This window comes from Molossus molossus, unplaced genomic scaffold (assembly GCF_014108415.1).
Source record: "Molossus molossus isolate mMolMol1 unplaced genomic scaffold, mMolMol1.p scaffold_m16_p_16, whole genome shotgun sequence".
NCBI lineage: Eukaryota > Metazoa > Chordata > Mammalia > Chiroptera > Molossidae > Molossus > Molossus molossus.
In genome coordinates this window covers 47183831-47199315 of record NW_023425351.1, presented here as the reverse complement: position 1 = coordinate 47199315, position 15485 = coordinate 47183831, and the positions used below count along the sequence as shown (strand labels likewise).

The 15485-nt window shown below is 42.7% G+C and overlaps 1 protein-coding gene across 15 annotated transcripts in view; it reads right to left on the bottom strand.

The window, feature by feature from the left end:
• Positions 1–6759: 6759 nt before the first annotated feature.
• RIMS2 (regulating synaptic membrane exocytosis 2) overlaps positions 6760–15485 on the bottom strand; it is a 513935-nt gene continuing 505209 nt past the window's right edge. For all 15 annotated transcript variants that reach the window (XM_036264303.1, XM_036264293.1, XM_036264304.1 and 12 more), the window contains 5 exons: positions 13925–14066; positions 10474–10586; positions 10093–10194; positions 8311–8450; positions 6760–7660 (listed from right to left, as the gene is read on the bottom strand). In XM_036264303.1, coding sequence (XP_036120196.1) covers positions 7442–7660; positions 8311–8450; positions 10093–10194; positions 10474–10586; positions 13925–14066 — 716 coding nt within the window. In that variant the 3' untranslated portion in view covers positions 6760–7441. The remainder of the gene's footprint in view (positions 7661–8310; positions 8451–10092; positions 10195–10473; positions 10587–13924; positions 14067–15485) is intronic.

The window sequence follows — 15485 nt, the reverse complement described above, 5'->3', positions numbered from 1 at the left end:
CTGGATTATTTGAAAGAAGAAGAAGGAGGAGGAGGAGGAGGAGGAGGAGGAGGAGGAGGAGGAGGAGGAGGAGGAGGAGGAGAAAAACTTAGCTAGAATTAACTTTAAATCTGTGCTTGGCTAAAAATAAAATTCCATAAGGACAGAACAAGGCAGCTGTTCATGCGAAGAAGGGTCTGCGAGCTTCAGTCAACCTCCAGCCAGTCTGGCTGCAGAAAAGGGCAACAGGACTATAGGTTGTGTTCATAGAAGAAGGGGTCGTCACAGCATGCTCTTCTTGGGCCAGTACCAACTGTAGGGTATTTCTGGGGAGGGTGTACAGAGGATAAGCAAGATTTCTAGTTAAATGACAAATGGTTGAAGGGATTAGAAGTGCCTGGGAAGGAGGAGAATAAATAGTGGTAGAAATAATTGCTACCACTTAGCAAGAGCTAATATTTATTTTGTATTTCTATGTCTAGAATCGTCTTTTATGTTATCTCATCTAATCCTTTTAACAACCTGGTGAGGTAGGTAGGTAGCATTGTTTCTCTGCTATCCCATTTTACAGTTGATAAAACAGAGAAAATAAAAGGCTCACTCAAGGTTGCATAGCTAGTAAACGAGGGAAGATATATTTCCACTCAGGTGTTCCTATCTACAAAAGTGCTTTTAGCCAATTTGCTATGCTGCTTTCTAAGAGTGGGAGAAAGTAAGACAGCTAACTTAAAATATTTGGGGGACTATCATGTGGCAGAAGGATCAGCCCTTTACTATACAGTTCTAGAAGGTAGTGCTAGTCCATGGGAGTGTGCCATTTGGGAAGGAAGATCCAAGCTAGGTGTTGGGAAGAAGAGTCTAACTGCTAGAGACTACAGAATGGGCCATATCACAGTTTATTTCTCCAGCCACTTGCCAGGTAGAGGTTAGATGGTCACCTCTCAGGGTTTCTCTTGATGCGATAAGATTGTCCTAGGTAGCTTCAATGACTTCTTTAAAATTCTACAATTCCATTAAACATATCCTTGGCTAAATATATTAATTTGGACTCATAACTTCAAATGGCAGTAACCCAGCTAACTATAGCTAGAATGTGTGGGCTCTCTTGGAACAGCAAGGCTGCAGCTGACCCCCCGTCATAATGGAACCAGGAACATGAAACCCAAAGGGCTCTCCAGTTCTTGTCTCTACTTGGCTTTGTTGACTTTCTTCTCTCTCTCTTTTCAAAATATGTTTTTATTGCTTTTTAGAGAGAGAGGAAGGAAGAGGGAGAGAGAGACAGAAACATCGATGAGAAAGACTCATCTTTTGGCTGCCTCTTGCACACCCCCAATGGGGACCGAGCCCGCAACCTGGGCATGTGCCCCAGCTGGGAATCGAACCAGTGACCTCTTAGCCAATGGGTCTATGCTCAACCACTGAGCCACGCTGGCTGGGCAATTTTCTCTTTTATGTTAATCCCACTTCTATCATACATCAGAAAACACAGCCACTGGGAGTTTCTGACCTTTCATTCCATCTAACAGTTTCTGTCACTAGAGATGGACAGCCTCTTTGGTATCAAGGCAAAATAAATAAATAAATAAATAACAAATCTTCATCGGCAAGGGTACAGCTTGACCCATTTTAAGAGCCTGCACCCTCTGCACTGCCATCAGTTGAAGCTAGGAGAACGGGACCAGTTAGAGAATGGCAAGTCTCATGGGAACAATATGGATAGATCAGGAAAGGACGCATACTAAATAAAATGGTCCCCCGCCCCAAAGGAAAATGCCAGAAAGCTGGTACTCAGAAAGCACTAAGAACACCACAGGTTTAGTCTTTGTGACTCAAACATATACAAACTACGCACATAAACTTAAGGATTCGGGAGTCTCCATGTGGGTAACAGTAATCTGTCTGAGGTATTCACTGCTAGGGCTGAGTGGCGTCTCTAATGTGCTCAGCGCTGAGCAGATGCTTCAGGCCATGCTTCCGATGCTCAAAAACCCAACCGATGAATGGAACGAAGGACTGAGCAGCATTCTGAGAGCCACTTAGTTACATAGATTAGCCCTTACCAAGGATCTCATTTACAAATAGATCTCACATCAAGTTTAGATTAAAATTAGCATCTCAAAAAAAAAAAAAAAAAAAACAAAAACCTCTCAATGATTTAGAAATAGCCCAGGCTGCAGGAATGTGTACCCACATGTTCATTCATTCGCACTTCTGGTGGACTCATCATTGCTTTGGGCACTGTATGGTAGTAAGGGTGGTAGTCACAGTTTCCTTCCTTCAAACTTCTTACCTGCTGTTTCTTTCTGGCTGGACTATCCTTTACTTCATCCCCATCTCCCATGTGATCACCTCCTTCTACTTAACTCCTGTCTATTTTTTAAGACATCACCTCCCTTGACCTTCTTGATTTGGCTAAAACACTTTGTTGTGTGCTCCCATGGCATCCTGGGCTTTCCTTTTGGAAAGTTATTGTACTGTAATTTTTTTTACCCAATGTGTGTCTTCAGTAAAATCAAAACCCCGTAAGGGCAGGGCTATGCATTTTCTGTTCTCTTCAATGCCTAGAAGAGTATCACAAAAACAGTAAGGACAGATACTCATTAATTTGGCAGATATTTATTGAGCATCTATATGTCAAGCATTGTTCTTGGCACTGAACATACAAAAAAGGGGGGGAAATATATATGGTCCCTTCTTTGAAAGAGTTTACGTGTTAGTCAGTGTATTGACTTAACTATAGAAGAGTATCTCACTTAAGCTCATTTCCCAGATTAAGAAATAAATGCTGGCCCTGGCCAGTTTGGCTCAGCAGTCAGAGCATCAGCCTCCGGTCCAGTTCCCGCTAAGGGCACGTACCTCGGTTGCAGTTTGTCCCCGGCCCTGGTTGGTCGTGCGGGTGGCAGCCACTCGATGTGTCCCTTCACGTCGATGTTTCTCTCTCTCTCCCTTCCTCTCTCTCCCTCCCACTCTGTCTGTGCAAAAGATGGAAAAATGTCCTCGGGTGAGGATAAAGAAAAAAAAGGAAAGAAATGCTGGAGAGACTGACTTGAGTCGAGCCATATGGAGAACTTGAGTGGCACGTGGAGTTGTTTTTTTATTTCCTTTTACACATTGTTGCTTCTCAATACACACTTCACAAAGCAACGTGTGTGCATGAACTTCTGTTCATTCAGTCCTGAGTGCCCACAGGATGTTGAGGGCATGAGTGAGTGGAGACAAACATGTGAAGGACATGATTTGTATGTGCACAGAGTGGTAATGGTTAAGTCGGCACAGGCAGACAGCTTTGCGGTTTTTTGGTTGTTATTCCTCCCGAGATATTTTTTTTCCATTGATTTTTTTAGAGCAAGTGGGAAGGATGGAGAGGGACACAGAGAGATGAGAGGGAGAGAACATCCATGTGAGAGAGACCCATCATTGGTTGCCTCCCACATGTACCCCGGCCAGGCAGGGGATCAAACCTGTAACCAAGGTCCATGTCCTTGACTGGGGATTGAACCCGTGACCCTTCAGTATGTGGACTGGAGCTGTAACCACTGAGCCACACCAACCAGGGGGAAGCTTCGGTGATTTCTGACTCGTTCTCTCTCAGCACCTGTACTGCTGCTGTAAGCCCTGGCACCGGGGACTGCTGGAGAAAGGGAGATGTTGGCATCCACGGCAATCATATGTTAGGGTCTCGTCAGGAACTGCTAAGAGTTCAGTCCTGAGCAGGAAGTTGTAGGATGGAACTAACATGGATTATTTTTGAGAAAACAGAAGGCCTTTTCAGGAGACAGCATGTAAGGAAGGGGATTTTTATAGTAGGAGGGAATGAACAGCAGAGAAACAGCTCGCTGGAGAAGGGGGTGTATGTTGAACAATGGAACTAGTATGAGATAGGTATGGTGGACCGGGCTGGAATTGAGTCCTTGAAATGAAAGAAATGGCTAGTTCTAAGAATAAACAGAGAACTAAGTTTAGGTTTCAGTTGATTTCTAACGAATCAAACTAGCTCTTGGAATCAGGAAGGGCTCCCGTCAGAACTCTGCTGGGGTTCCTACTCTGGGTCGAGGACACGGCCTAGAAGAATATGGAGATTCTCTCATCAATCCATACGCACACGAGAGAAGCCACTCTCAGGACAGGTTGTCATGTGGCAGGTTACCACACCTGTCCCCCACCCCTCCGACACGGAGCTGACCCGTCAGGGGAAACAACGTAAAGCCAAGGGCCACCCTTGCCGTCGTCACCGGAAGGCAGAGCCCACGCACGCTTCTCAGGACTGTGATCAGTGGAGGCTGCACTGACTCAGAAAACTCGCCCATTTCACTCTTAAAATCTGCCAGCTGCTGACACGTTTCATTGGAAAGCGCCCCAATCCGGAAAAACAACCTTTTTTTTTTTTTTTTCCATCCTCACCCAAGGACATTTTTCCATTTTTTACTCAGAGAGAGTGGGAAGGAGAGAGAGGAAGAGAGAGAAACATCGATGTGAAAGGGACACATCGAGTGGCTGCCACCCACACGACCCAACCAGGGCCGGGGACAAATTGCAGCCGAGGTACATGCCCTTAGCGGGAACTGAACCCAGGTCTCTGTGGACCGCAGGCTGACGCTCTAACCGCTGAGCCAAACCGGCCAGGGCCGGAAAAACAACCTTTTTAAAAAAAAATTAGCAACTTTTAACGATGTGAGCAGAAATCCTTCGGCACTTGAAAGAAGTGCTCTAAGGTGGGCTATTTGTTAACACCAGCAGGTGCTTCGGATTCGGAGGTAGAGAAGGTCGTTTCGGTCTCAGTGACGGGAGTTCAGGGAACGGGCGGCAGAAGCTTGGGGATGTGCGGGGAGAAGAGGACCAGAGAAAGCCATGCACACAACGTCTGTAAAGAAAATGTTTTATTTAAAGTGTTAAATACCATCACCGGAATGAATTTGATTTACATTAGTTGGTGTTCTTTACAGGACTAATCTGCCCTTTGTTTTTTTTCCCATCTGGAATTCCCTTTAGTTTTAAAACATACTATGTACAGGGCAGCAATGGTCACTGGAATAGTGCTATTTACATGACTAAACCACAAGTCGAGGTGCAGACATGTGAAAATTAAAAAAAAATACACCAACTTTTAAATAAATACTGCAATAATGACGAGTATGTACAAATATTCCATACAGTCATGTCCTTCTTATTAAAATTAGAAATAATTTATATAGGAATATGCACAAAAGATTATGTGACTGTGCCTTAGTATCAGGAAAATGGTAAACGTTTAGTCTAAGGGAGAGTATAGACACTAGAGGTCTATTGAACCAATTGTTGCTGGTACACACATGTCTAAATTATTTCAATAAAGCTTTATTCATTCTCTGAACAACTTTACCCCCGGGTCCATCACAGATCTCAGAATGTCAAGACACAGTCTTGGTGTATTTCATATTGCACCACATAAAGAGAAGGCATTTTTAGTGATACTCATTTTAACTTTTGCACCATTTCAAGCATGATAGTTTTTAATAGTCAGCACTGAATTTAAAAAGAAAAGATAAAAAGCAATTTTTGTGCATGGCCTTAGTTTAAAGAAATGGTATGAATGTGGATTTCAAAAGTTATTGCAAGAAATTAAAATCAACCTATGAGAATGTGTTATCAGAGTGTACTCAAAGAAATAGAGAGTATGGGTGGTTTACTACATTATGCAGTAACTTTTCCTCTACACAGGGGACTTCAGAGAAATCTGACCTCATAGCACCACCCAATGGCAATAACAACGGTCTGTAAAAGTCAAAGGCAGGGGTTTGACTTGAAATTTGTGTGTAGACTTTTGGTGATGGCATCAAAGAACTATTAGTAGGCAGACTGATTTTCTTTGAGTCACCTAAAAATTGGAGCTTTAAAATTATTTGTTGCAAATTCATGTTTACTATATTTCTCTAGAAATATAATTTGTGAAAAATTGAATTTTACTACAGAAACATGAATTAATACACAGCCCTGTTTCAGGGCTCCAGAGTTTCAGCGGTGTGTCTATTCACACAGTAAATGGAAAACAGCTAAAGAAATGGCTTTAATTAATTAAAAAACAAAACCTAAGACCTTCTAGAAATAATACTTTAACCCCTGTATGAATAATGCTGGTGCGAAAAACAAATCTATCAGACATTACAATGGCCATATGATTTTAGAATTTTCCCGTAAACTAAACTTTGAAGGTGAAAATAAAATTACCATGCACTGTACAATAGATTGCAAAAGTTCAAATATCTCCTTTGTCAAACACATGCTGACTTACTTTAATGTACTCCCAAGTCAGGTTGCAAAATCCCTTTCAACATGCTTGAAACAGAAAGCTTTTATTTTTTCCCTTGAGAAATTCATAAATTCAGAAGCATGTACAAATGAGTCAAACATGGGGTACAAGAGAGTGTTAGGTCAAAAACTTGTAATTTTTTGGAATAATGTTCACTGTGGTAGGGAGAAAGAAAACAGAAATTGAAAAGAGGGAGAAGGGGAAAGTGAGAAGAAGAAAGATGTGACAAGGTGCACATATTGAACTTCATTAGATTTGTATGTTTAACATGGAAATAAACTGAAGATATACTTGTCACATAAAGAGAATTTTAAGTATCTTCTAGAAAGTACTTTCGTTTGTAATGTCTGCCAAAACACAGACTATGATTAGTTTAAAGAATAAACACTGTGTGTCTTTGTATCAGCCTGTTGCATTCTCCCCTTTTTAAAACCATGCACTAGTGAAATTTATTTTTAAAAATAATATAAATTGTTGAAAATGGCTGATTTTTATTCTTTTTTTTTTTTTCCAAGTTGCAGCCCCAAGAAAATAATTTAAGTATTCAGCTAATCTGTGTCCATGCAAAAAGGTGTCTTTAGTTTCATTCAGTAGTGTAGCCACAGATTTTGCTTTCCAGAGTCCAGCACATCTCGGCATTAGAGTGACGGCCGCGGTTCCTGCTGGACTGGCACCGCCACCAGGGAGGGCAGACGTTTCGCCTCGGACCACTGCTTGGTCCCCTGCTTGTCACCTGATGCTTCCAAGGACTTCACCCCTTGACTTGTCACATGGCTTAGTGGCTGTCTCACTCCATTTCTGTGGCATAGCAGGGCTTTGGGGTCAGAGAAATGAAGGAAAAGGAACGATAAAAATATAAAGGTGCCATCGAAAAGGGCTTTTGTTGCAGGAAACTGACTGATTCTTTAAGATTAACCCATGGCTTCAGACTGGGTCGAGAGGTGTGTGTCACGGACTCCAAACCAATCTCTTTGTAGCTCTGCTCTTTCTCCTGAGGGCCTTCTTTAGGGCACAATGTGTGCAACTTCCTCTGAGAACACAGGTTCGCTGTGTAGCCCTAGAAACAGGCTCAGAAGACACAACATTAAGCATGCAGTGTTACCAGGGTTTGCGACCTGTGATTTTTTATTTTTATTTTTTGTAACGCTGGTTGCTATGACAACAGTTGTACAGCTGCTATGAACGAGAGTAAGAAGGTCCGGTTGAACTTTCCAGAGAAGACTGGGAAGCTCTTCTCGTCAGAGGGGCCAAGGTTGGATCCACCAGGGAGGAGGTGGGGAAGAGTTTGAACCACCCAATTACCATATTGGATAGCTCCAGTTCATCTAAAAGTATCTGGGCCACTCCCATAAAAGACTTGTGATCCATGCGGCCATAATCTCCCCAGACAATGATCTGTTGGCAAAATAAAAAGGAGTGTAATGTCAGTATAATCATGCACATAAAAACTTACAAACTAGCCCGGCCGGTGTGGCTCAGCAGTTGAGCATTGATCCATGCACCAACAGGTCGCCGGTTTGATTCCCGGTCAGGGCACATCCCAGGTTGTGGGCCCAGTCCCCAGTGGAGGGCATGCAGGAGGCGGCCAGTTGATGTTCCCTCTCATCAATGTTTCTCTCTCTCCCTCCCCATTCCTCTCTCACTGAAATCAATAAAGAAAAAATATTTAAAAAACAAAACAAAATAAAGCAAAAACTTGTAAACTGAAAAACATTCAGCTAATGTGCTGACATCAAATGTTAAATAGCTGCATTGACTACTGGGGCAACATCCAAAGGTCTATTGGGAAAACTGTCAAGTGCGAAGGCCACAGAGTTCAGGAAGACTGGAGTGTATGTGTGGCGGGGGCCTGCTAGTCTGGACTTCACCTGAAGGAAACATCAGTGCCTGTAGCCTTACAGCACTGGCCACTGCTCTGAGGTTTCCCAAGAATCGCGGCTGTGAGGCACAGAAAGGGATGTGGTAAGTAAAGGTGTCAGGGACAAGGTTTGACTCCACGAACATTCTTTCTTAGTGAAGGAGTAAACAATTCAGTAAATAAATACCTGTAAAACCTTTCCTTGGGGACTTTCTTCGAAAGATAACAGCTGCTGGTACAGGGGTTCCAGCGTTTTTCGTGCCACTTTTGTCTTCTTTTTGGCTACGCAGACTCCGTTGTCCAACAGGTACACCTTCACGTATGGTGCTTGGGAAAGACAACATGGGAGAGCTCAGTGATGCGCTATGTATGACACACCCAACTCATGGGTGACTCTGCAACAGGTTAACCTTCGGCCAAAAGAGCTAGCAACCCAGAGTCACTGGCCTTTCTGATTCTGTCAAAATCATTAGGTAAATAATAGATAACTATCAGCTACTCAGGCAGTTTTAGGCAATGTTGACATAGCCTCTCAATTGATTACTAATTTGCCATCAACTGGTTATATAGATTTGAACACTGCATTAAATAAGGTGTAATGCTTCTAGTCCTTAACAATATTCAACAGCTATGTCTTAATCCTTCTTTGTTAATACATAAATCTAATTAAACATGCATTAATCTCTATTGTTTTACTCACCATTACCACGAATCATTTATCACTCCAAAGGGTTTTTTTAAATAGTAAATTTGTTTAATAAACACAAAACGTTTGCTTATTAATGGTGGTATGGGTACAGGACAAATTTTGTGTCATATGTCCAAATTATCTGGGAAGAGGCAACTAATTATAAATTCCATAGCTTGAAATTTATCTGACAGACTCTTTCTTCATAAAAGCATCTTCATACATGTAGAAATTACTTTATTCTTGGCAGCAGAGCGGGTCGTGTAGCTCCGAGACCTCTATAAGCACACCTGCCTTAATCACCACTGTGAGGCTGTACAGCAGGTCATGGACACTGTAACTTAGAATTTCCGCAAGGATAGCAAAGTTAAGAGATTCAAACTCACAATCCGCCACTGGAGGTGCTGAGGTGGGAAACCACATTTCAGAATCCTCAGTAGCTGGTCTGTGCATCAGATTTGATGACACATCTCCGCACAGTGCAGCTGGAGTCTGGGGCACTTTCTGTGCTCCCAGCACCTCAGTACACACCTTCAGTATGAAATATGCGACATCATGATAAAAATGTATAATGATGGCCCAGACGGTGTGGCTCAGTGGACTGAGCATCGTCTCATGGACTGAGAGGTCCAGGTTCAACTCCTGGTCAGAGCACATGCCCAGGTTGTGGGTTCAATCCCCAGTAGTAGGCATGCAGGAGGCAGCCAACAATGTTTCTCTCTCATCAATGTTTCTATCTCTCTCCAAAAAAAAAAAAAAAATCAATAAAAACATATTTAAAAAAAATTTAATTATGCCTCTTTTTGTTTATACACTACAAGAAATAAAAGTCTTGTCATGAGAATGTCCTACATACATAGGCTTATGCTACTTTAGGGCCTGTTCCTATTTTATTTTAATTCCAGAACCATTAGGATTTCCATGGAGGATTTTGAAGCCCCAGGTAAACTGAAGAATAATACAAAAACACCAGCTCATGAGAAAAAGAATTACTTATGGACATGTTGTACACAAGGAATGACCTAAGCGTGGCAGTTTTCATTTTGTAGTGGTTTCTACTACATATATACACATCTAACAGGCTATATTATCCCCACCAGTGACGTCACCCTCACTGATGCTCACTCAGGATAAATACACAAACTACTACATTTCATTGACTCATGTTAGTATCCCTGATTATCTAAAAACAAAGTTTTTTAGCAGCTAATAAAAAACAAAATCTCTGAATTGCAAAATGTAGATCATGAGCAACAACAGAAGAATGTTTTCTGTTTTTACCTGGCAGTGTCTTGGAACCTGGTTTTACAACAAGGCCACGGGCCCGAATGATTTCCACCTCCAGCTGTCCCTTTTTGTCCATCATTCCTACCTGAATGTCACCTAATAGGGTGTGGAGAAGAAACAAACAAAACTTAATATGCAAACGCGGTAAGAAAAATGCTACCCTATGTTCAAATATATTTAAAATTTTACCAATGACATCTCACTTTAAAAAGCATATAAGTTAAATGAAAAAAATTAGCTGAAGATTTTTTAATTGCTAAAATATAAAATACTCATTCCTGCTGATAATACTGTTAAAAATCCTAGGAAAGTAAAGGATGTCTTTTTCAACAATCTGAAAGAAAAACCACAAAATCACGTGACAGAAATCCTTACCCATTGCAGGTGTAGCCAGAGTCTGCCGCCCCACTAGCTGGGCAGGGCCGAGACCATCCAGAAAATCGCTGAACTGGCTATCGGAGGCCAAGCGGACCCCAGGGAAAATCAGGCTGAAAGCAAAATAACATACGAGATTAAACCCTCAGCCTGTTTCCATCCGGGCAGCTCAGGTCTCCCTGTAGGCCCTTCCTGTGGCAGGAGCAGTTGGTACTACTATTTTGCCACTTACGTTACTGGATCCCATGGTTCTCCTTGTTCCTTCTCTAGCAGCCCACATATGTCACCAGAAGCACTTGTCACACTGGACTGCAGGCTTCTGTTTATGTGTCCTTTTCTTCCTTACCTGGAGCACATGGACTACGATTTCTATCAGCAGCACTCAGTACACACCGAACACTTACTCCATAACCGGCATTATCATATTTAATCATCTTGGCTGCATTCTGAGAGAGATTCTATTATCTAACCCATTTTATAGCTGAAGAAACTTTTTTTGGATCACTCCCACCAGCACACAAACATAGGTTATTTCTTCCACTTTAAGAAACATTCCCTTCCCTAACCCCACTTCCCTCTGCAGACACCACCCCTCTCCCGAGACCCCTGGAGGAGCTCTGTGTGCTGTCTGCAGCTTCTCTCCTCTCACGCCCCCTGAAACTCCAGTGAGTTGTCCTTGCTCTCCTCCTTGCTCTGTTGTTCTCCACTCCACTAGATTTCCCTGGTCAAGGTTACTTAATAGCCACATTGGTAAGTCGAACTGCCAATACTCTATATTATTGATACTAATGTAACTTAGCATCATTTGACACAATTGACCCCTGCTTCTTCCTTGAAACTCTTTCTCCACTGTTTCCCAGACTCTCTCCTGTCCTGGTTTTCCTTTTTGGCCCCCTGATCTCAGTCTCCTTTGCTAGTTCTGCCATTAAATATTGGGAGCTTGATCCTTTGACCTCTTGTCATTTCTATGCTGATATTACCTTGGAATGGTAATATTCCTTCAGCTTGGAATGCTCCCTTGGGTCACAGACCTGTATTCTAACTGCTTTGTCAACATATCTGCTTGGATGTCTAGTAGGCAACTGAAATATAAATTGTCCCAAACCACAAACAAGAAAACAACACAAACTCTGTTCCTCTCAGAGGACCCTCATCTTAACCTGCAACTTCATCCTTTTAATTCCTCAGTTTTGGAGTTGTCTTTCATCTTTGTTATAGACTGAATTGTGTCCCCCAACAACCTCAAGCACCCCTCCCCCCAATATATGGCATTTTATATACTGAAGCCTTAAATCCCCATTATTACTACTTGGAGACAGGGCTTTTGAAGAAGTAATTAGGCCAAATGAGGTCATAAGGGTGGGGCCTTAATCTAATATGACTGGTGTCCTTATAGGAAGAGGAAGAGACACCAGGGGTATGCACCCTCAGAGGGAAGACCTGGTGAGCACTCAGTGGGAAGGAGGCCATCTGCAAGGCAAAGGGAGAGAAAGGCCTTAGGAGAAGCCAACCCTGCTGACACTTTCATCTCTGACTTCCAGTCTGCAGAGCGATGAGAGCATGTATTTCTGTTGTTTGAGTCACCTAGTCACTGGTATTTTGTTATGGCAGCCCTAGCAAACTAATACCCTCTCCTTCTCTCATTAGTCACATCAAATACATCCACAAATCTTATTGTCTCTATCACAATACATAGAATCTGACCTCACTAATGCTACCACGCTGGTCCCAGCCACCATCTTCTCTCTTCTGCAACAGCCCCTGATGGAGCTCCTGTCGCCACCTCTGCTCTCCCCCCCACAGCAGTGTCAGACGTCAGGCCTCTGCTCAAAGTCCTCCCTTGACTTCTCACCCCTCAGAGTAAAACCAAAGTCCTTACAATGACATGTAAAAACCACAGACTATCCACCCCTGCTCGCCGTATCTCAATTCCTAGTCTTACCCCCTGCCCCCGCCCTGACTCCTCAGTGCTGCCCGGGGCCTCAGCATTGCTTCAGCACAGAACGCTCCTTCCTCAGATGTCCATGTGTTCACCAACTTCCTGCAGATCTTTACCTGGATGTGACCTTTGCCCTATCTACCCTACATAAACCCTACTGCTCTATCATCTCTCTTTGTTTCACACCTTAGAACGTATACCACCTAATCTACTATCTATTTCACTCATGTTTCCTCTTTAACGGCTATCTTGTCTGGTGAAGGCAGAGTTTGTTTCTTTTTTTCTATTTTGCTCATTGATACATCTTGAGCACCTAGAACTGTGCCTGGGGTATTGTAAGCACTTAATGAATACTTGTTAAGATCAATCAACTAATTAAAATGAAGCCTAGAAACTCACCCAGGTTTCTATAGTGCCAACAAAACAGATGAGAACTTAAACCTGTATGCTTCTAAAGCCATGGTCTTAACCACCCACGGACTCGGGCTCCCTGTATGGCTTACATCCACAACTCACGCACAGTGCCCAGAACACTGCAAGCTCTAGGTTCTACTTGTTGAGTGGATTTGTGAGCCTTCATCCCATTTCTCCAATAAGACTATAAACATCTGAGGCGCAGGGGCCAGCCAACATCTGATCCCCTAACGTATCTATCACGGGGCTCCGCAATGAGGAGTGCTCAGTGCACATCTACGTTTTACCTGATTCTCCGTCTCTGTTAAGGCATCCTTGATTAACATCAAATCCATCTCTTCCTGCAACCTTAATCCCCCAATACACAGGTAATCCACATTGTTTAAGCTTCCATAAGTATCCCACATAACCTTCTTTATAAATGCAGAGGAGCCACATACAGCTCTTCTGTTTATATAACCTGCTAGACAAATGATCCTCAGGGCATATCACGAATACGCTGCCAGAGGCGCCTGAGGCCTCATGTCTGTGAACTGGCCACACACGTTGTCTAAATATCTGATGCTCCCATGGGGATGACAGAGCAGTCAGTAAACCCCACTTTCCTTTGTGAATGTCACGTATGGACCCTTCCACGGATCTGCAGTTGCTCACCACTGTTAGTTTGTTGGTGACAAGGCTCCACAATCTGTGTAACTGCTTTCACAGCAGCTCAGGTACAGCTGATTCTAGGGGAAGCTGCTTATAACTACCTACAGGAAGGGCTTTCCAATTCTCTGAGTGGCATTTCTTTTGGCTACTACCTTTGTCTGAACTGCCTGCGACTGCATGGAACTACGTATGCATCCATATTCTGTACTTTGTAGTAATAACTCTTGCAGCAAAGATTTTTAAAATTAGCACTGTTCACACAATGTGCCATGAGTGCTTATTCTTTTTGTGCTTTTAGGTGTATTATTTCAAGCTAGGGCAAATTTTTATTTGCATGTATTATGAAAGTCACTTTTTACCACCTTGCCATGAAAGGAAATCATTTATCGCCAGACTCGGAAGATGGCCCCTGCAAGGCGTGGAGGGGACCACAGCCAGCTCACTCACTTTCCCTCCGAGCTGTAGCTGTTCATGCTGCCGTCGGTGGACTCTCGGCTTGCCTGGCGAGTCATCCAGTTCCTCATTTCCACAGCCAGGCCGGTTTCTGTGCTTCTCTGCACAGTGCTCCGGAGCTTTTTACCTCCTGCTTCTGTACAGACAGAAAACAAAGGGGGTGACAGCTTTGTCATCACCACCTGGTGACAAAAAATGTCAGCCAACACTTTGCGGTCCACAGAGGAAAAGAACTGTGCAAATACAAAGAGCTCTTATTAATGAGACGGAGAGAAAAGGTGTTTCAAACAATATCTTGTTGAGTGGGATGAAAATTTTCTAAAAATTTTCAGGAAGCACAACATACCACTGTTTTATCTCCATTTAAAGCAGTGTTCAAATGGGTACCAAAAGGAACAAAAAGGTTCAACCTAAGGAAAATAAAACAAACTTTGTTTTTATTGTCATATTTAAATGCCAGATTAATTCATACCTGTCTTTTTCTTTTCTTTTTGACATAGTAAAACAACTAGGCCTTCACATTATGTTCAAAGAACAGTGGTGAGTCATACTCAGTTCTAGCCTTAACTTTCGCACAAAAACCTGTTTTTATAGGGTGGTTGTTGTTAGAAGGCAAAGGAAGCTGTACAAAGGAGACATTCCTGTTTGATGTCAGCATCTCACGTGGTGGTAACTTTCAGAAAGATTCCCAAAGGAACACAGAAACCCAGCAATGTCATGTAAAAAGAGCTTTGTAATTTTGGGTCATGGATAGTTATGTCCGCAAGGATCTTCAGCAGTTTGGATCAGTTTGGAAATGAGGTTTACTTATAGAAGCCCATTAGAAGACCAAATAGGAAACTGAGTCCAGTCCCACAGGTGTGACAGAGGTGACAAGTGCTACCTGAGAGGTCAGGGAGGAAGGAGCGGCTGCATAGGGAGAGTCGAATTTCAACTGAGCTTGTAAAATGGGCTGATTGGGACCCAAGATTCAGGAAGACAGTGAGTGCCTTTGCCAAGGGAAAGAACATGGGCAGAGGTGTGAGGACAGAAAGACGGCGTGCAGTGCAGTGGAGAATGGTGCAGATGATCAAAACATGTGGGGGAGTAATGGTGGGGCGGACCAGACGAGAAGCAGCCCCACTGTAAACCTGGCATGCTGAGACTGGAGCTGAGAGACTACTTAATGGAACAACAGGGTGATCATCCAAATTACCTGTGATAATTGACTTCTTGTCTGCTCTAAATATTTATCGACATTACCATGCATACCATTAGCATTTTGGGGATTCAACAGCTCTTTTAGTGTCTGGTATTAATAATTTCATTTTAGATCAATAAATATTTGCTGATGTTGCCAGTGACTTGAAATCCCTTTCACTAAGCCTCTTATGGTATTTGTTCGCCATTTGAAACACTGCTTTAAATTTCACCTCTTATCCACTTTCAACTTTAATGTACATCAAAATGCTTTAAAAAGTTTATCTCAAATAAACATTATGACTCATTTCCAACTCAGTTCCGTATTCTAAGGCTGATATTTTAGATAATTGATAGTAAACATGTTGTACTGATA